The 21,926-nt window shown below is 39.4% G+C and overlaps 1 protein-coding gene across 11 annotated transcripts in view; it reads right to left on the bottom strand.

The window, feature by feature from the left end:
* DMD (dystrophin) overlaps positions 1-21,926 on the bottom strand; it is a 3,940,859-nt gene that overhangs the window by 1,979,004 nt on the left and 1,939,929 nt on the right. For all 11 annotated transcript variants that reach the window (XM_073664716.1, XM_073664719.1, XM_073664714.1 and 8 more), the window contains one exon: positions 3,543-3,737. In XM_073664716.1, the coding sequence (XP_073520817.1) occupies positions 3,543-3,737 (195 nt within the window). The remainder of the gene's footprint in view (positions 1-3,542; positions 3,738-21,926) is intronic.

Genomic DNA, 21,926 nt, shown 5'->3' with positions numbered 1-21,926 from the left:
TTACCAACCCTTCTGTCCGGATGCCTCGGGCCTCCTCTTGTTAAACTTGGCGCCAGTTTCCCTGACCCTATGTGGTGCCTTCCTAGCGGGTGTAGCGAGGGGCTGCGCCACATAAAATGTCACAGCCTCCTGTTTCTAGCTGAGGGTCGTTTCCTGCCTCCACTAGTTTCGGGGACCGGTCTCCCCCTTTGGCCTGACCCCTCCACGCAGGTGGATTCTGGCGTGCGGTGGCGACTCGCCCGTCCGCACCCCTGAGATCCCTTCGTTCCTCGTTCCTGGAGCCTTCTCCGCTCCTCTTCCTTCCTTCTCCCTCTTCCAGGCCTGGGCCTCTGTTACTAGGCCTGCCTCCGGAGCAGAGCTCATGCAGAGCCCCTGCTCCCTGCCACTTCTGCTCAGACTTCTCTGCACTGAACTAAGATGGTGCCCACCTTTTATACTCCCTTCTCAATGCACCCAGGAACTGCTTCCTCCCTGCTCCTGCACTACAGGGTTCCCCTTCCTCAGTGTTCCCTCCCCCCACTCCAGCCAGGGACAGGGACTGTCGTGCCCACCTCAGGGGCATATTGGTCGCCCTGCCCCACGGCAATGTGGTGTAATGCATGCAGGTGTCGGGTCCTGATCCACACTACATCCTTACCTGAGAGTGAGATATCACACCTCTGGGTGAGGTGCAATACCTCTGTAGCAACCGAGCCCTCAGGGTGCTATAGTTCCATTTATCTTCAGCCTAGGTGACGTATTGCGATACAGGGCCGTGATTTTGGCTATAAAAGGGTCCCCTAGACCCCTACCCCAAGCTTTTTAAGAGAATCATATATGGCGTGCCAGGAGACTCTATGGAATGCTTTCTCAGCATCCAACGAGAGTATCTAATTACAAATTTTTAACTGCATCTAGCCCAGGAAATACTTTGTGCCTAGTAGCAGGGTCTGCTAGTCAGCGGATTATCCCGGCTGTTAAGCAAGCTACACCACCTGTAGTTTGGACACTTCATTTTTTCAAAGGAAATGCTTCGGGACCACGGGATACTCAGTGAAGAGCATCAGGAGGCACCCCAAGGCATAGGGGCTGGGACTGGCAGTAGGATGCCTTGCGGTGGACAGCCGAGCTCGATCCTTTTAAAAGCTTTTTAACTGCAGCAGCTTTAGTGGACGCTACTGGAGCTGGAATTACGCGGCTGCTGGCATGAGACTTGCCCTCCAATAGATCCTTGTAAATGGATTTAAAGTGTATTCATTCAAATTAGAGAGACAATTTAAATTAAAAAGCTTAGAGCTGCCTCCACCACAGGGGGGCTCGCTCGACCCACCAGCGGACAGGCACCAGTATTGGGAGAGGGGGGCTGGCCATCAGGGTTCACCGCGGCTCTGGCACAAACCCGGCGACACGGAGGTGGCACGGGCAGGAGCGGACTGGCCGTGTCGGCTTCTCACTTTTTGGATTTTAGAAGGGCATGACATGCCTATATCTGTGTCTCCCCCTCCTTTTACTCCTCCACCTCTTTTATTTTCGCATGACTATATGTACTTGTCACTTTTCCATGTGTTAGTTATGTCTTCTGAGCAGTTTGTCAGCTTTTGGACACCTTTGAAGGTGTTTTCTATGTGTTTCTATGTGTTTTTGTTTGCCTGCCATTGGTTTTAACGGTGTTCGAAGGTGTTCGACGAACAGTTCGACGAACAGTTCGGCGAACACGCGGGTGTTCGACGAACTGAACCGAACTCAAACACTACGGGGGTGGCTCAACACTAGTCACTAATGAGTTAAAAAATATTTCTATAAATAATGCTGAGTTTATTAATGTATATTTGTATGTAGGAAGTGTATCAACTGGCATGAACAAGTTAATAAGAAGGAAACGTAATGCTTGAAAAATTGAGAGCACCTAATTTAACCTTAGTACAAGTAATTTTGTGTTTATAATCTAGAAAGTGCTTAGTTGAACTTCAGGCAGGTCTGTCAGTATAATATGAAGGTATAATCCTGTATACGGCAGCTACCCTCACTCAGCAAGTGTGATGGGGTTGGCAAGGTCAACATTTCACCAATAGGTGAAGAAATAAATTGGGGTTAACAGCAGTCAGGTCTGAATTTTCAGCTTTTAAGTTGAGATTTGCTTCAATGACCCCAATAAGTAAGTAGAAGGATAAAAAAAAAAAAATTCATGTTTTGCTTTGATATAAACAGCGTGTCCTCAATGATAAAGTCTCTCGTCTATTGCACTGTTAGGAGGCTGTCCTGAGTACAACACTTTTAGAAGTATAATTTTGCATTTATACAAATTGGTACTCTTTTTAACACTGTCAGCTTGGTACATAAAACACAACCACCAACTGTTTTCAATTCAAAGAAAATTACTGCTTGGATACTGATGAGAGTGGGGTCAGCTAAAATACAACTTTATTACAGCAATAATGTACAAGTATGCTTTGAGTCCAGCAGAATATTAAAGCAAATGTAAGTGAAGTGACTGCATAGAAATGAAAAAGTTCTGAAACCACTTAGGCAGAAAAAAAATCTTGTGAAATAAGCATTAGAGATTTCTGTATTGCCACATCTAATTGTATGTAGTGTATAGTAAATGCTGGTAGATTTCATGAGCTCCTCACAGTGCCAGAAAAGATTAATGCAAACTACACTTTCTGGGATTAGGCTTTAAAACCTTAAAAAATAACAGTTTTTATTTTTATGAGGAAATAAATTAGGTGACATTGGTATTCTATTATGAATAATGTTGGTGGAGGCCCTTGGACATATTATTTGATCAGGTCCTTTTTTTAAGGTGAAAGCTACTGTTCGTTTTTTGAAAGGAAAAATTACAAAGAATATAAATATAAATGCATCTAACTTCATGATACAGAAAAAGTGATATTTGATAAAAACTGCGGCCCATATTCATCAAGACTGGTGTTGTTTATGCCAGAATTGTTAAGGGGGCATGTTAGAGTTAGGGGCACGTAATTTATGAAGAGGTGCATGCCTCTTAGTGAATCAAACGCGTCTTAAAAGTGATATGAGCCTTTGTGAGCCTCATCACAAACCTCACTCCAGACTTGGGTAAGATTTGTGACCTAACGTATGCCACAGCTCATCATGAGTGGGCATCACCACATTCTTTCCCATACCCACCCACCACACCTCCACCATTTTGGCAGAGCTGGGCGAGACAGTCACTAAAACGTTAAAAATCTCAAAAAATTTGTGTAACCTTATGTCTTGCAAAAATTGTGTGACTCTTCAAATTGTTTTATATCAGATTTCTGATGTAAATACTTTAATGAATTGGGGCCTAGGTGCTGTCTATGGGACAACTTTATCATCGTTTAGCAGTTTTTTATTTTAGCTTGAGTGTAGTTTAGATTTTTAGTTGTGAATGATGAAATGGTAGAAGCAAACTAAGGAGTGGTAAGTGCCAGGATGCCCTCTCCAAAACCTCTATGTCCTGCCAACACTACGTAAACAGGTAAAAAAATATTCTTATCACTTGGTTCACAATTTCCATAATTAAAAGGGTTATTAATGTAATATGTTGATTACGTTACCTTTAGACACTCATCTTGCTTAGCAAGTTCTTCACAGTCCTTTTTATTCAGATATGAAGAGTTGAGCAGAAGATCCACCTCAGCAATAGACTGCAGGAGACGCGCAATCTCTGCCAGGTATGTAGAAGGCACATTAGAGGCATCCACTTTCATTCCTTCAATCATTGAGCGGGTGCTTTCTTCATGAACTGTTTGCTGGTATAGATATATAACAAATTTACTTTCTTAGTACATGTGCAAACAGTATTAATAGTATATCAATATTAAATAGAGTTCTAAAAGTGCACAGTGTAAAAATGTACCCACACAATAAAGTCAATGTTAATAAATTGTTAACAACCTTTATTAAACTTTAGACTCTTTTATCAAATACAAGGCTGGCGACATAATAAAATGTTCCTTTTTCTCTGGCGTTTTTAATATTTCTTTATATATCTTGCCTGTAAAATAGTTTCTTTTCTGGTCTATGCTTAAATAACAATTGAGATTTGAGTTGTACAATATGTTTTCACGTGAAATAGCACCCCATAGAAATGTCAATGTAAATATTGAGATTTTAATGAAACTTTTACATTGACTTACTGTATATTGTCTGCTGTCACTCAATACTATTGCCGGGTGCATAGGATGCACTCAGCTGTAACTTTAATGTCTGTTTGTGGCTTCATTTCATTGTACACATAACATCTTTCAATACAATATGCATTGTGACTGAAGTAATAGTGTAGAACAGGTCTATTATAAATATATCCACTATTGTCTATACAATATATATTGCTTTGATATTGTATTTGTGCAAATGCACTGTGGAAACAATAAATGTTCCTTAAATACAGTTATCATTTGCTCTATGTAAGAAAAAAACACTACTCTTTAAATGGATAATACTAAAATAATTAAGCAACCACGTTTTTTTTACTTCCTAACAAAAAAATGAAATTTAATTTTTCTGTTATTTTTTATAAATTTTCTACATTACTACAATTCCTCAGTGTATTCGTCTGACCGATATGTAAGCTGTATGCTTAATTCTCAAAGAATGGGAAGCTTATAAGGAATTTCTAGAGTCAACATTACAGGGACATCTGTTGACTGCCCTTGTAAGTCTTGGGGCCTTAGGGAGAGGCAGTTTTTTGAGGGTCATACAGGACCTTTTTTCATGCTGCAGGTCGTCTCTGCCTGGAATATTGGTACCCACACAAACTGCAAATGATGTCATCTAAAATTGGTGAGATAACTCCATGTTTTCCTATTTGAACTATCTTGAAGCAATTGAATTGTACATTTGACAGCATGCATTGATCTATTCATAATCGCTGAATTCACTCTACCTTCATCATCTTGTATGTGGCAATTTTGAGAATACGTGGAGTGTGAGACTTGATCATTTTCACTCTGGAATTTATGTTCTTGATATAGGAATACAACATCTGCATATGTCTTTGGTGTTACATTAACACTTTATTGCTGCTAACGGATGTGTGTCCAGACAGTTGGTTTAATATTGTGGATGCCTTCATTTGGTATTTTTTCTATGTTTGGCCATATTTTAATGGTAGTTATTAAAGGTTACTTTTTATTACCTCTCACTTATTGTTGTAATTTAAATTTACCCTTGTGAGTTGTAACTATTTGCAGTCTATCTGCATTATTGCTGTTGTGACCTTTTCAATTCTCCAAGAATGTAATAAAATGAACTATATCACATAATTTAGATGGCTGTCACATACTAGTCACGTGTCAAGATGAGCTGAACTCTGAAGAAACAAAGCTCCTGTGACCTATGTCTCAAATGAGAGAAGACAAGTATCACAAGCATGTTACCTCTGTACACTGAGAAGAAGGGCTGTGACATCAGAAAAAATAAATATTCTAAACTGGCTGACTGTACACAGAGGACTGAGGCTTGAGAAAATGACTGAGCACAAAGGATTTTTTCTCCAGCCCCAGTCCTATATGCATAGTCAGCCAAGGGGAAGATTTATTTCATCTGATGTTGCAGCACTTTTCCTCGGCTCACAGAGGTATGCATGCTTACAATATAGCTCCTCTATCAGTTGAGACACATGCCTCAGGAGAAGTGTTTCTTCAGACTGCAGCCTATTCTGACAGGTGACCAGGATGGCCTTCAGTTTAAATTACATGACAGTGCCATTTTATAATAGTCATAGAGAACCCCTTTAAAGCTCTAGTTATATTATAACTACATTATTATATTTTATTATTATATATTAAGTGCCAAGCTTGGGACTGTGGACAATAATTATTTTCCAAAGGTTTTTTGTCACAGGAAGGGATTTAATTTATATTTGCCTGTGTTGTTTATTGTATCTTAATTACTTTTTAAGTATTCCCATACATTTTACATTTGTTTTTCCTATAGTAATAGAGTATTATGCATATAATCTATAAATTAAAAAATAAAACAAAATTTAAATATGCTATTGGTGAAAAACTGTTATAAATATGTTCTTTTGTTTCTGTTCATTTTCTAACTTATATACACTACATTTAGTTAATTAAACAAGTGCAAATTCAATTTCAAAGTAATAAGCCACAAAACATGTGGTAGCCCCTATGGTATCTCCTCAATCCATTAAAAAATGTATCTTCATATATCAATATGTCGATGTTTAATTACACTTAAAAAGATGTCTAAGATTGACAAGCTAAATTTTCTCAGTGCTAAGTTCAGTATTGGTTAAAACTATGTTAAAATATTTAGAAGTACTTTAAAGTGCTAAAATATTGGTACCCTATCCTTTAGGGGACATAGGATAGGTCATCAATGTAAGCTCAGGTGTAGGAAGCAACAACTTGCACTCCCATCTATGAAGTTTCATCTGATCCTCCAGTGAACTGATGTAAATGTTTGGAGCTAGATCATCATCACTATGAACACAGTTTGCTGTCAATTTCTGGGTATTACAGATCATGTCCTCGTCACTTTAATTCCCACTGATCTGCAGTACCCATGAGCTTCAATTACACAGTGTATAGAGCTGTGCTATTTTGGCACTGCACACAGCACACATTCAGCTACAAAGAAAGCTGCAAACAACTGATCAGTTGGGGTACCTGGTGTCAGACCGTCATGATCATATATTGAAAACTTATGTATAGGTGTAGTGTGAACATAAAAATGGATATTTTGAGTTCATATTGAAATATACAGAATGTATTCAAACAAGCATTGGTCTGGTTAGATATTCACAGATAGATAAGGTTCATTCTATTAAAGCCTTACCTGATGTTTAGACGCAGACAATGTTCATAGTAACAAAATCTTGAGAACTGTTTACTCACATTGTGTGAAAATTCACCTCTCACTATGTTTACTGTTTATTATTGTAAAACATGGAGATGTGTTTAACCTTAATCTGTAGTTTACTTATGTGATTCCAGAGAGCTTTTAAATTGTGTGGGTTTATGGACCTCATTGTCTGTGTGAGAGCCTTGTACCTCTGATTCATCTTTTGCTGAAGGCTGGCCACTGGAAGTTAAAGGTGAACTAGACTTACTAGTGTAGATTCACAATATATACGGCCAGAGAAATATTACTGAGATAGAAGCCATAAGTTGTACCTGCACTGATGTTTAGTATTGTATGTAATACCTGACCATGCAGTGTTGTGATATTTCCAGGGGTTCTCTGTCTTGGTGATTGCTTCTCTGATATTCCAGATGGATGATGCATAAAAGCTCCTTGGTGATGACGTGAGTAGATGTACTTAACCTTTGTATGTTAACATATGCAAAAGTGTACGCAATGTCATATTATCATACTATTCCTTTATTTGTGTATTTTATCTTTTAAATCAACTATTATAAATAAAATTGCATTGTATCTCAAGTGGTTGCTTTATTTAAAGCCGTATCCAAACCTTAGTGTTAAAAACTTGGCAAAACAATAGGTTATCAATATGATAGTCCTGGACAACCAATTTAATTCCATTGCTATTTGTAATTTATCCTCAAACTAATAACTTCTTAAATAATGTTTGAAAACACATTTAATGAATATTTCTGAATTGCAGCTCAGTTTTACGTCTTTGGGTCTCAATCCACATTACAGATCCCTTTTTCCCTTAATAAAGGCAAAATAAACAGTGGCCGTACATCGCCAGTTAATCTCATCAAAATTGGGAGATTTCCAGGATCTTAGTCTACTAAGCAAGGACACCTTAAGGTTAGGGTGTGGTAAAATGAAAGGAACCTAAAGACATTCAATTAAAAGTAAACCTCGGTCATCTGAAAACAAGATTTTTCCATTTTATCACATTCCCCTGTGAATTTATAGGTTATATGGTTCTTTCCTCCTTAACTTAACCTCATTCTATATAGCCATTGATTGTGTTTCTTTTATGGATGAATGATACTAAGTCTGAGATGGTTGGAATACGGGTCTATGATTTAAAATAGATCTGCAACCAGATGGCACAATACAAACTGGAAACATTACTAAATATATCTCTTAGACCTGATGAGGCTCATATACTTAAACTGAAATTTCATGTCAGAAATGCTGTGTAATCTTGAGAGAACTAATGTACAAGTGCACTCAGTCTACCCCTACACAGCCTGACTGAAAGCTGAGCTTTTACCTTGCTGTGCAAGAGTTCAGAAGGGGGGAGGAACACCACCATCAGTCAATCATTTAATGTGGGTAAAGAAAGAGTTTAAACATTTGCAAATTGTCTCTTTAGAGAGGAAGAGGGCTAGAACTCTAGTGCCACCTATAGGAAGTAGCAACCCTAAAAGTCAATATCGACTCTTTAACGAACCTTGTCACATGACTTAGGATAATAGCCAAAATCTCAATTTGCAGACATTGTGTTTCAGGGTACTGCCCCTTGTCAGTGCAAGGTGTGAGATCTGGTTTGGCTTTGTGAGAGGCGTCTGACCTGGATCAAAGGGGTAACGTTTCTTCTTGCAGAGAGTGACATGTAAAGCCTGACATGCTAAGACGTTCACAGCCTTTTGGCGGTGGATTTTTAAATTCAGGTATAAGACAACTATTTAATAATATATCTAGTTTGTATTGTGAAATCTACTAACAGGTCATCCTAAGGATGCAGTCAGATGGCTGTATAAATTGGACCGAGATTGGAATGCAGTGCAAAGACTGGCAGGAGCCTCTACCGAAATGAGCATGACAGCTTCATGTATTTCTAAGCATCTGACTGCACCCTTAAGACTGTTCCGTCACTGGATAAGTGGAATAAAATGGTTGACAACCATTCTTCTTTATCAGCTTACATGTTTGGCTACTTGACATGCACTGCACAAACAATCACTAGTTAGATGAAAGGAACGGGCAGTGAGGAGTAATGTCATTATCATGAAACAGCCCCTTTAAGAAGCATAAGTAGAGAATATTCACTTATTCTCCTTCCCTCTGACTGTGGGAGCTAAAGCACCTCCACCTGTTGGGGAAGAGGCAGTTACACAGGACATAGAAGGGAGAGCATTACAAGTTTATTTCTGCATATTTTTTAAAAACACATTCAATTGGGAAAATATAAAATTTTCCATTATTTATCAGTTACACCGCTCTTTTGTCCGTTGGGCCAACCCCTTTAAGAATTACACAAATTAACTTTGAATGCAAGTTCAGGTAATGAGCAAGTACTCTTAATCTAGGTTTTGAACATTTTGCAAAGTAGTTTATTTATTTATTATAGGAATCAAGGTCTGAGCAAAGTGTTAAGTACTAAAGTAAACAGTAAGTCAGTAGAGATGAGCTGATTATTGGAAATTTAAATCCGCTGGCTTTGCCGAATTTTCTCCCAAAAATTTGATATGCAGTGAAAACATTTGCATGAATTTCAATACTGGAAAGCTTATAAATGCCATAAAAACATATGGAGGAGAGGAGAGAAAGAGATACAGGACACCAATGATCATAAAAGCTTACACTCTACAGGAGAAAGAGAGAGCGAGGACCCACCTGACTTAAAGAGCTTACACTGTACAGGAGAGAGAGATAGAGATAGAGAGGATCCCACTGACCATAAGAGCTTACACTTTACAGGAGAGAGATATAGAGAGGATTCTGCTGACCAAAAGAGCTTTAATATTACAGGAGAAAGAGAGAGAGAGAGGACCCCGCTGATCATAACAGCTTACACTATACAGGAGAGAGAGATAGAGATAAAGAGGATCCTACTAACCATAAGAGCTTACACTCTACAAGGGAGAGAGATTTGCGCATTGACTGCGGAGATGTAAAATGACTCTGCTGTACAAACTGCTCCACTGAGAGCAACTGATCTCTGATGGCCCAGGTACTCTGTACAAGGTATGTTAATGTCATAGCTGCAGTGCATTATGGGAAGGTCTGTGCTGTAGCACAGCACAAAATGATATTAGCCAGCTCTCTAATGTGTCAGAAATGGCTTCGGCATGTTTTTTATTTTTGCAATTCAAATCTTAAAGGAACCCTATCATGTCAAAAAATACTACTATTCTGAAGATATGAGTTTAATCTGTTTTAAAGTTGTGCGGCCCCCCCATTGAAAGTTGGAAGAAAATAAACTTTTTTCCTCCCGACGACAACCACAGTCCTTCAGTCACAGAGATGTGTACACAGCGCGCAATGAGCAGCAGCTGTAACAATGTCTCCACGCTGACTCACATCCAGCTCTGCAGTGTATCAGTGCTGAGCCAGCCATCATTTAGTACATGGGCATGGTTACTGCTGCCACTTACTATGCATTTATTAGTTACTAAATTCAAAGTGATTCAAAACCTGAGGTTGCAAGGAGGAGTAAAGATCATTTTTTTACAGTTGCCGTGCTTTCGGAGTGGCGGCTACACTATTAGCCTGCAGATTAACCCCATTTCTGCAGATTAATAGAGTTTGGGGAAATTACAGGGTCCCTTGAAAGTGTTCGAATTTGAAACCGTGAATTTCTGGAAATTTGCTCAACAATAGATGTCAGTCTAAATTCTGCAGCCAGCAAAGGACATAATTGCAGATATAGTACACCTTTTACCATCTAGAAAATATAAATATACCCTTAGCTATGCTCGTTTCTGTTGCGTTGATGCTTTTAATGTAAGATAAAAAAGCCAAAGCTAATGTAAAGAAGAATGGGAACTGCATAGTATGGGATAGATCTGGGAAATGTTAATAAATTGCGCTCGTAAATCTGTTGCTAAGAGTTAAAAAAAATGTGATATTAATGCAGAATGCATGTTTTACTTGCCTTACTCTTCGCACGCAAAAATGGTTTTAAACTCGCTCTTTACAAAATGAAATATTATTACCCTAAAGCGCGTCTTATTACCTTATAATGAAAATATTTGTTTACAGTCATCTGCGCTTGTGCCCAGAAGATATTTGTGACTCTTGGAAAGAAACATAGCAGATGTCTATTGATTATTTTGTAATGCGTTTTAGCTTTTATGCTCACTTTACTAAGTGTGCCCCTATCTCTGCTGCAAATGATATTTGCAATGGCTAATAAAATATTTAGGCCTACCACTATTTAGTGTGTATAATCCAAGCATTAACCACTGATATCTAAAACATGGATAGATAAATATAGTATATGATATATATCTTTAGTGGATACATTGTCACAATTAAATATTAAATGTTCCATACAAGGAAATGTGTAAGCTATGGCTTCGCCTTGGGATGCTTTTCTCTTATTTATGCTTGATTCTTTGTCTTGGGCTCTTGTAATGGCTTTTTATTTACTGCCAATATGGTGGAGAAGACACAGATTTAACATACCTTTCTTGAAACAAGAACTTTTATTGCCCTACAGTTACGGCACTGCAGGGCAAAACATAAAATTATTCCGTTTCTTTAAGCAGCAGATTTATTACGTAGCCCATTGCGATGCGATGGAAGTGAGGTTTCTGCATTGTATGTTAAAATCATTCTGTAACAATGTGTTGCTAATGCAATAAGATTGGTAATGTCTCAAAGCAATAGTTTATTTTTTATAATATATTGTGTTTTGGTTTGTAATTCCCATTTGCTCCTGGGCAGAGGAAATAATTATAAAATAATACAACAAATAACTGCACGGTGTTTGTCATAGGGTACAAGCAAAATATGATTTTGTTTCTCTGCTTTACATATATTTAAGATTACTTGTAGAAGTCTGTGGTGGCAGAAGTTTATTTGCTTCATAAAATTACTGTTTTATGTACAGGGACATTGCACAAATAAGATATTTTCAACTATGCTACATGAGATTGTTACCACATATTAAAATCTTTTGCATTTTTATCATTCATGCTTAATGATGAGCGGACCCATGGAAGTTCAGGTTCTGGTCCCCCACATGAACTTTATTCCAAAGTTCGGTTCGGGTACCAGAACTGTACCCGAACTTGAACCAGAACCCAAACCCCATTAAAAACAACGGGGACCTGAACTTTTGATCTGGAAAATTTACTCTCGCACTCTGTAACGGACTTCCCCCGGAACTCCGAACATTGTAACGGATTTCTGAGAGAAGTCCATGTTCTGCATTAAGCACTGGACAGTAACTGTACGGTACGAACCCTGAACTTTTCAGTTTGGGTTGGCTAATCTCTATTCAGGATACATTTAATTAAATTCACCCTTATTTTTACATCAATTCAACAAGGGGAGATCAAAAATAATTTGAAATATGACTGTCGATTTTATGTAAATTGGTCACTTTCTTTTCACTTGTAATCCAAAAACTTTACGATAATTCAAACAGCCTTTTAAGATATTTATAGAGATAAAAAAGGCTTCATATAAAAACTGCATAAAATCCGCATTACTTTGCAAATACTTTGCTCATTATAGATTGCATTAATCCTATATTTCACATCCAAAATTGTGTTCACAATTCTGTCATCTTCCAGTGTTTTTTGCTTGCTCAATCTCTGGAAAAAAATATCTGCTGATTTTCATTTTACGCAGTTTATATGTATATATATACATATACACTGCTCAAAAAAATAAAGGGAACACTTAAAGAACAGAATATAACTCCAAGTAAATCAAACTTCTGTGAAATCAAACTGTCCAATTAGGAAGCAACACTGATTGACAATCAATTTCACATGCTGCTGTGCAAATGGAATAGACGGAATTTATTGGCAATTATCAAGACACCCACAATAAAGAAGTGGTTCTGCAGGTGGGGACCACAGACCACATTTCAGTACCAATGCTTTCTGGCTGATGTTTTGGTCACTTTTGAATGTTGGTCGTTCTTTCACACTCATGGTAGCATGAGACGGACTCTACAACCCACAGAAGTTGCTCAGGTAGTGTAGCTCATCCAGGATGGCACATCAATGCTAGCTGTGGCAAGAACGTTTGCTGTGTCTGTCAGCATAGTGTCCAGAGGCTGGAGGCGCTACCAGGAGACAGGCCAGTACACCAGGGGACGTGGAGGGAGCCGTAGGAGGGCAACAACCCAGCAGCAGGACCGCAACCTTTCCCTTTGTGCAAGGAGGAACAGGAGGAGCACTGCCAGAGCCCAGCTAAATGATCTCCAGCAGGCCACAAATGTGCATGTGTCTGCACAAACGGTTAGAAACCAACTCCATGAGGGTGGTATGAGGGCCCGACGTCCATAGATGGGGATTGTGCTCAAAGCCCAACACCGTGCAGGACACTTGGCATTTGCCACAGAACACCAGGATTGGCAAAGTTGCCACTGGCACCCTGTGCTCTTCACAGATGAAAGCAGGTTCACACTGAGCACATGTGACAGACGTGACAGAGTCTGGAGACACCATTGAGAGCGATCTGCTGCCTGCAACACCCTTCAGCATGACCGGTTTGGCAATGGGTCTGTAATGGTGTGGGTTGGCATTTCTTTGGAGGGCGGCACAGCCCTCCATGTGCTTGCCAGAGGTAGCCTGACTGCCTTTAGGTACCGAAATGAGATCCTCAGACCCCTTGTGAGACCATATGCTGGTGTGGTTGGCCCTGGGTTCCTCCTAATGCAGGACAATGCCAGACCTTATGTGGCTGGAGTGTGTCAGCAGTTCCTGCAAGATGAAGGCATTGAAGCTATGGACTGGCCCGCCCGTTCCCCAGACCTGAATCCGATTGAGCACATCTGGGACATCATGTCTATCTCCATCCACCAACAGACTGTCCAGGAGTTGGCGGATGTTTTAGTCCAGGTCTGGGAGGAGATCCCACAGGAGACCATTCGCAACCTCATCAGGAACATGCTCAGGTGTTGTAGGGAGGTCATACAGGCACGTGGAGGCCACACACAATACTGAGCCTCATTTTGACTTGTTTTAAGGACATTACATCAAAGTTGGATCAGCCTGTAGTGTGTTTTTCCACTTTAATTTTGTGGGTGAATCCAAATCCTGGCCTCCATTGGTTAATAAATTTGATTTCCATTGATGATTTTTGTGTGATTTTGTTGTCAGCACATTCAACTTTGAACAGAACAAAGTATTCAATGAGAATATGTCATTAATTCAGTTCTAGTATGTTTTATTTGAGTGTTTCCTTTATTTTTTTGAGCGGTGTATATATAAATATATATATGTATATATATATATATATATATATATATATATCACCATACAATATACAGTAATTCAATACAGAACAACTGTACAAGAATGTATTGTGGTACAGCATACAGTATCATGTTCTAGGAGCTCAGCTATTCTCTTATTGTTGAGTTTGTATATAAGCCATTAAATAGTTCTAGCATGAACTAGCAGAATTTTGATGGCATGTTCCCATGGGCTGTATATGCAGCAGATTTTTTACGACAGATTTTCATGTGTAATTTCCACTGCATATTATAGTAGCAGCATTATGAATGAGAAATTACAACATCCAGAAGTAAATGATGTGAAGCAGATCCACAGCGTAAATTGAGGGGCTCAGTGTATTTGAAATTTGCAGCATGTCAATTTATCTTGGGGATATAACCACAGATTTCACTCTTTGCAGAAATGTCTGAAAATACCATTGCTTTCCTGCAACTAATTCTGCTCAGTTTTTGCAACATACATTCCAGTGACAACATACCATGAAAGTAGCTATTAAGGGAATCTGTCAGTATATTATTGTTATGTCATCTGAGAATATCATGAAGCAGGGGCAGAGACACTGATTTCAGTGATGTGTCAATTATTAGGCTGTATGCTGCTGTTTCAATACAATGAGTGTTTATCAGCAAGAGATTATCACTGCCAGACTAGCTCCTGCATGCCAAGTGATCGAACTCTGACTCAGCACTGATTAGCAACTTGTTGTCAATAGATAATGTACACATAAGGCTGTTTTGTGGGCAGGATCAGCTTTCTGAGCTCCACTACATACTATACCTAAAAGCTCTTATTGTGTCACAACTGCTGGATCCAGTAAACTAAGTGATATACAGTTATATGAAAAAGTTTGGGCACCCCAATTAATCTTAAGCTTATTGTTTTATAAAAATTGGTGTTTTTACAACAGCTATTTCAGTTTGATATATGTAATAACTGTTGGACACAGTAATGTTTCAGCCTTGAAATGATGTTTATTGTACTAACAGAAAATGTGCAATCTGCATTCAAACAAAATTTGACAGGTGCATAAGTATGGTCACCTCACCAGAAAAGTGACATTAATATTTAGTAGATCCTCCTTTTGCAAAAATAACAGCCTCTAGTCGCTTCCTGTAGCTTTTAATGAGTTCCTGGATGAAGGTATTTTTGACCATTCCTCTTTACAAAACAATTCCAGTTCAGTTAAGTTTGATGGTCGCCGAGCATGGACAGCCCTCTTCAAATGATCCCACAGATGTTCAATTATATTCAGGTCTGGGGACTGGGATGGCCATTCCAGAACATTGTAATTGTTCCTCTGCATGAATGCCTGAGTAGATTTGGAGCGGTGTTTTGGATCATTGTCTTGCTGAAAGATCCATCTCCTGCGTAACTTCAACTTTATCACTGATTCTTGAACATTATTGTCAAGAATCTGCTGATACTGAGTGGAATCCATGCGTCCCTCAACTTTAACAAGATTCCCGGTGCCGGCATTGACCACACTGCCCCAAAGCATGATGGAACCTCCACCAAATTTTATTGTGGGTAGCAAGTGTTTTTCTTGGAATGCTGTGTTTTTTTGCCGCCATGCATAACGCCTTTTTGTATGACCAAACAACTCAATCTTGGTTTCATCAGTCCACAGGACCTTCTTCCAAAAAGAAATTGGCTTCTCCAAATGTGCTTTTGCATACCTCAGCCGACTCTGTTTGTGGCGTGCTTGCAGAAACGGCTTCTTTCGCATCACTCTCACATACAGCTTCTCCTTGTGCAAAGTGCGTTGTATAGTTGACCGATGCACAGTGACACCATCTGCAGCAAGTTGATGCTGCAGCTCTCTGGAGGTGGTCTGAGGATTGTCCTTGACTGATCTCATCATTCTTCTTCTCTGCCTTTCTGATGTTTTTCTTGGCCTGCCACTTCTGGCCTTAACAAGAACTGTCCCTGTGTTCTTCCATTTCCTTACTATGTTCCTCACAGTGGAAACTGACAGGTTAAATCTCTGAGACAGCTTTTTGTATCCTTTCCCTGAACAACTATGTTGAATAATCTTTGTTTTCAGATCATTTGACAGTTGTTTTGAGGAGCCCATGATGCCACTCTTCAGAGGAGATTCAAACAGGAGAACAACTTGCAAGTGGCCACTTTAAGTAGCTTTTCTCATGATTGCATACACCTGGCTCTGAAGTTCAAAGCTCAATGAGGTTACAAAACCAAAAAAAGTGCTTTAGTAAGTCAGTAAAAAGTAGGTAGGAGTATTTAAAACAAGAAAATGATAAGGGTGCCCATACTTATGCACCTGTCAAATTTTGTTTGAATGCAGATTGCACATTTTCTGTTAGAACAATAAACCTCATTTCAAGGCAGAAACATTACTGTGTCGAACAGTTATTACATATATCAAATTGAAATAGCTGTTGCAAAAACACCAATTTTTATAAAACATTAAGCTTAAGATTAATAGGGGTGCCCAAACTTTTTCATATAACTGTATCACTGGACTCATAGAATCATAGAATGTTATAGTTGGAAGAGACCTCCAGGGTCATCGTGTCCCCCTGCTCACTGCAGGAATCACTAAACCATCTCAGACAGATGTCTGTCCAGCCTCTGTTTGAAGATTTCCTTTGAAGGAGAACTCACCACCTCTCGTGGCAGCCTGTTCCACTCTCACCCTAATTGTCAAAAAGTTTTTTCTAATATCTAATCTGTGTCTTCTCCCTTCCAGTTTCATCCCATTGCTTCTCGTGTTTCCATGTGCAAATGAGAATAAAGATGATCCTTCTACAATGTGACAGCCCTTGAGATCTCTGTAGACATCTATTAAGTCTCCTCTCAGTCTTCTCTTTTGAAAACTAAACATTCCCAATATTCAGGGTCTCTTCTCCTACATTATGTTATTCTCAGATGAGGTGGCAAAAACCTGCGGACAGATTCCTTTTAAGTTGAATAGTTGTTAATCGGGATCAATGCAAGAAAAGAACTGTAAACTGTGTGTCTATATATATATGAAAAAACTGAAATTCACAAGTGACTCTATAATTTAAAGGGAAGGTCCACTTTCAGGAAAGTTGGCCACAAACTGTGTAAAATACTGAAAATAACAAACTCAGCAGGTAATCACCCTTCCTGGGTCCAGTCCTTGCTCCTCACTGCTCTAGTCCTAGTGTTTTGGATGCAACAGTGATGTCATACTAGCAGACCACGAAACCACTCTTGCCAGTTAACGAGCTCAGCTCACGAACATTGACTGGCTAGAGTAGAGATGGGCTCTGCTGTTGTGACATTAACGCTGCAGCCAAAACACCAAGATTGGATTGGCAGCAGGAAACCGGCGCTTGACACAGTAAGGGTGTGATATTATACACTTTTTTGGATAAACTTTCCCGAAAGTGGACAATCTCTTAAATTATTTTCTAAAAAATGTCTTCTAGCATAACCAGTAAGACATTCCTGGGTTTCAATCACTGTCCTGTTGTCTGCAATTATCCAGCTGGATAATAATTTATAGCTCTGTAAAGATTATGTGTTTGTGTTGACAAATGTACTTTTAGTTCCATTCTGCTAACCTTGTTCCCTCCCTATAATGAGTCTCTCCCTGTACCGGTGGAGTTGTGACAGTCAGTCAGCAAAAAGAAGAGAACAACACCAAGCAGGATTTCAGTTTTTCCTGGATACTACCAGTGTCCTATTGTGATTAACCCTACCAGCTAAGCAAACAGACCTGTATCCTCAGCTTTACAGTCCCTGGGATGTCTCATCAGCAGGGGACAAGGCTTGTGTTACTTATAAGCAGTTGTTAGAAATAAAGAACACTACCTCACATTGTGCTTTCCGCTATAACCTGTGATCTTACTGCAATTTATTGATTTGGTTGGTGTGGATAAAAGTAAAACAAAAATTGGAGAGTAAGGCATATTGCGTATATATGACCTGCCTGGGTTAGGAAAATTAGACTGTAAACTTCATCCAGTGGGAGGGGCATGTAGCAACAATATCCAAAATAGATCAATTTATGTTTAATAGTACAATAATAAACTAATAAATGGTCTGTCTTCAATATTACTCTCTATTTAAATATTTGATATGACCAATCTCTGGAAAATTGGTAGGATTGCCAATCACATGCGGCAATTTAATAGCTTTGGAACTTAACTTGAGTCCAATAATGAGTTTTATTCATTGTTTAGTTCAATACGATTTTATGACTTTTCAGTGGATTCTGACGTGCCCTGATGCTTTTAAAAGATGGGAAAAACTTTACCATTTGATATATTTGAGTAAAATTTCATATTTGGAAATGAAAACTGATTGAAATTGAGTGAGAGCTGTTTGGTTCTTTAACCCCTTTACCCCCGTGGGTGGTTTGCACGTTACTGACCAGGCCAATTTTTACAAATCTGACCACTGTCACTTAATGAGGTAATACCTTTGGAACACTTCAATGGATCCCGCTGATTCTGAGACTGTTTTTTCATGACATATTGTACTTCATAATAGTGGTAAAATTTCTTCGATATCACTTGCGTTTGTTTGTGAAAAAATCAGAAATTTGGCGAAAATGTAGAAAATTTTGCAATTTTCAAAATTTGAGTTTTTATGCCCTTAAATCAGAGAGATATATACAGTACAGACCAAAAGTTTGGACACACCTTCTCATTTAAAGATTTTTCTGTATTTTCATGACTTTGAAAATTGTACATTCACACTGAAGGCATCAGAACTCTGAATTAACACATGTGGAATTATATAGCTAACAAACAATTGTGAAACAAATTGAAAATATATCTTATATTCTAGGTTCTTCAAAGTAGCCACCTTTTGCTTTGATGACTGCTTTGCACACTCTTGGCATTCTCTTGATGAGCTTCAAGAGGTAGTCACCGGAAATGGTTTTCACTTCACTGGTGTGCCCTGTTAGGTTTAATAAGTGGGATTTCTTGCCTTATAAATGGGGTTGGGACCATCAGTTGTGTTGTGCAGAAGTCTGGTGGATACATAGCTGATAGTCCTACTGAATAGACTGCTAGAATTTGTATTATGGCAAGAAAAAAACAGATAAGTAAAGAAAAACAAGTGGCCATAATTACTTTATGAAATTAAGGTCAGTCAGTCGGAAAAATTGGGCAAACTTTGAACATGTCCCCAAGTGCAGTTGCAAAAACCATCAAGCACTACAAAGAAACTGGCTCACATGAGGACCGCCCCAGGAAAGGAAGACCAAGAGTCACCTCTGCTTCTGAGGATAAGTTTATCTGAGTCACCAGCCTCAGAAATCGCAGGTTAACAGCAGCTCAGATTAGAGACCAGGTCAATGCCACACAGAGTTCAAGCAGCAGACACATCTGTTCAACAACTGTTAGGAGGAGACTTTGTGCAGCAGGCCTTCATGGTAAAATAGCTGCTAGGAAACCACTGCTAAGGACAGGCAACAAGCAGAAGAGACTTGTTTGGGCTAAAGAACACAAGGAATGGACATTAGACCAGTGAAAATCTGTGCTTTGGTCAGATGAGTCCAAATTTGAGATCTTTGGTTCCAACTACCGTGTCTTTGTGCGACGCAGAAAAGGTGAACGATGGACTCTACATGCCTGGCTCCCACCGTGAAGCATGGAGGAGGAGGAGTGATGGTGTGGGGGTGCTTTGCTGGTGACACTGTTGGGGATTTATGCAAAATTGAAGGCATACTGAACCAGCATGGCTACCACAGCATCTTGCAGTGGCATGCTATTCCATCCGGTTTGCGTTTAGTTGGACCATCATTTATTTTTCAACAGGACAATGACCCCAAACACACCTCCTGGCTGTGTAAGGGCTATTTGACCAAGAAGGAGAGTGATGGGGTGCTACGCCAGATGACCTGTCCTATACAGTCACCAGACCTGAACCCAATCGAGATGGTTTGTCGTGAACTGGACCGCAGAGTGAAGGCAAAAGGGCCAACAAGTGCTAAGCATCTCTGGGCACTCCTTCAAGATTGTTGGAAGACCATCAAGAGAATGGCAAGAGTGTGCAAAGCAGTCATCAAAGCAAAAGGTGGCTACTTTGAAGAACCTAGAATATAAGACATATTTTCAGTTGTTTCACACTTTTTTATTAAGTATATAATTCCACATGTGTTAATTCATAGTTTTGATGCCTTCAGTGTGAATGTACAATTTTCAAAGTCATGAAAATACAAAAAAATCTTTAAATGAGGAGGTGTGCCCAAACTTTTGGTCTGTACTGTATCTCACAAAATAGTTAATAAATAACATTTCCCACATGTCTACTCTACCTCAGCACAATTTTGGAACCAAAATTTTTTTTATTAGGGAGCTATAAGGGTTATAAGTTGACCAGCGATTTCTCATTTTTACAACAAAATTTACAAAAAACATTTTTTTAGGGACCACATCACATTTGAAGTGACTTTGAGGGGCATTTATAGCAGCAGAAAATACCCAAAATTGACACTATTCTAAAAACTGCATCCCTCAAGGTGCTCAAAACCACATTCAAGAAGTTTATTAACCCTTCAGGTGCTTCACAGGAGTTTTTGGAATAGGGAAGAAAAAAATGAACATTTAACTTTTTTCACAAAAATGTTATTTTAGACCCCAATTTTTTTATTTTTGCAGGGGTAACAGAAAAAAATGGACCCCAAAATTTGTTGTGCAATTTCCCCTGAGCACGCAGATACCCCATATGTGGGGAAAAAACACTGTTTGGGCGCACAGCAGGGCTCAGAAGGGAAGGAGCAGGAGCGCCATTTGACTTTTTGAATGTAAAATTTGCTTGAATAATTAGCCGACGCAATGTTGTGTTTGGAGAGCCCCTGATGTGCCTAAACAGTGGAACCCCTCCCACAAGTGACAACATTTTGGAAACTAGACCCCTCAGGGAACTTATCTAGATGTGTGGTGAGCACCTTGAACCCCCAGGTGCTTCACAGAAGTTTATAACATGGAGCCGTGAAAATAACATTTTCATATTTTTCCCACAACAATGTTTTTCAGCCCCCCGTTTTGCATTTTTATAAGGGTAACAGGAGAAATTGCGCCATGCATCTTGTTTTTCAATCTCTCCTAAGTAAGCCGATACCCCATATGTGGGGAAAATACACTGTTTGGGCACACATCAGGGATCAGAAGAGAAGGAGCACTGTGTGACTTTTTGAACGCAAAATTGGCTGGAATCAAGAGCGGACGCCATGTCGCATTTCGGGAGCCCCTGATATGCCTAAATAGTGGAAACTCCCCACAATTGACCCCATTTTGGAAACTAGACCCCTCAAGGATTTTATCAAGGGGTAGAGTGTACATTTTGAACCCAGAGGTATGACAGAATTTGATAACATTAGGTCATCATATTGAATAAGTTGTCATTAGTCTTGAGCGCAAGTGCTCGCTACTTGAGTTTGCATCGGGTACTCGGGTATGCACCATGTATCACGGGTGCTCGAGTGACATGTTCGAGTTCCCACCCCGCATGTTTCATGGTTGTTAGAGACCCAAAAAAAACATGCGGGGAATGCTCGTGCATGGCAGGCGATCCCAGCAACGTTTTTTTTGGCCGCGAAGCATATGGGGCAGAGACTCGAGCATGTCACTCGAATACCCGCAATACTCAGTGCATACCCGATCACCCGATGCAAACTCAAGTAGTGGGCACTTGCGCTCAACACTGGTCGCCATATCGTCATCATTTTTTTTTTTTCACTTTTGAAAAAATCTCAACCCTAATACAACCCCAACCCTAACCCTAGCACAACCCTAACCCTAGCCCAACCCTATCACAACCCTAACCCCAACCCTAATACAACCCTAACATTAGCACAACCCTAACCCTAACCCTAGAGTTTATTTTTTTACGCCGTTCCTCGTG

The sequence above is a fragment of the Phyllobates terribilis genome, unplaced genomic scaffold (assembly GCF_046119375.1).
Source record: "Phyllobates terribilis strain yellow unplaced genomic scaffold, ASM4611937v1 Scaffold_2__4_contigs__length_985480577, whole genome shotgun sequence".
NCBI lineage: Eukaryota > Metazoa > Chordata > Amphibia > Anura > Dendrobatidae > Phyllobates > Phyllobates terribilis.
Note: the sequence above shows the minus strand (reverse complement) of the source record. Positions and strands in the feature narration are given on the sequence as shown.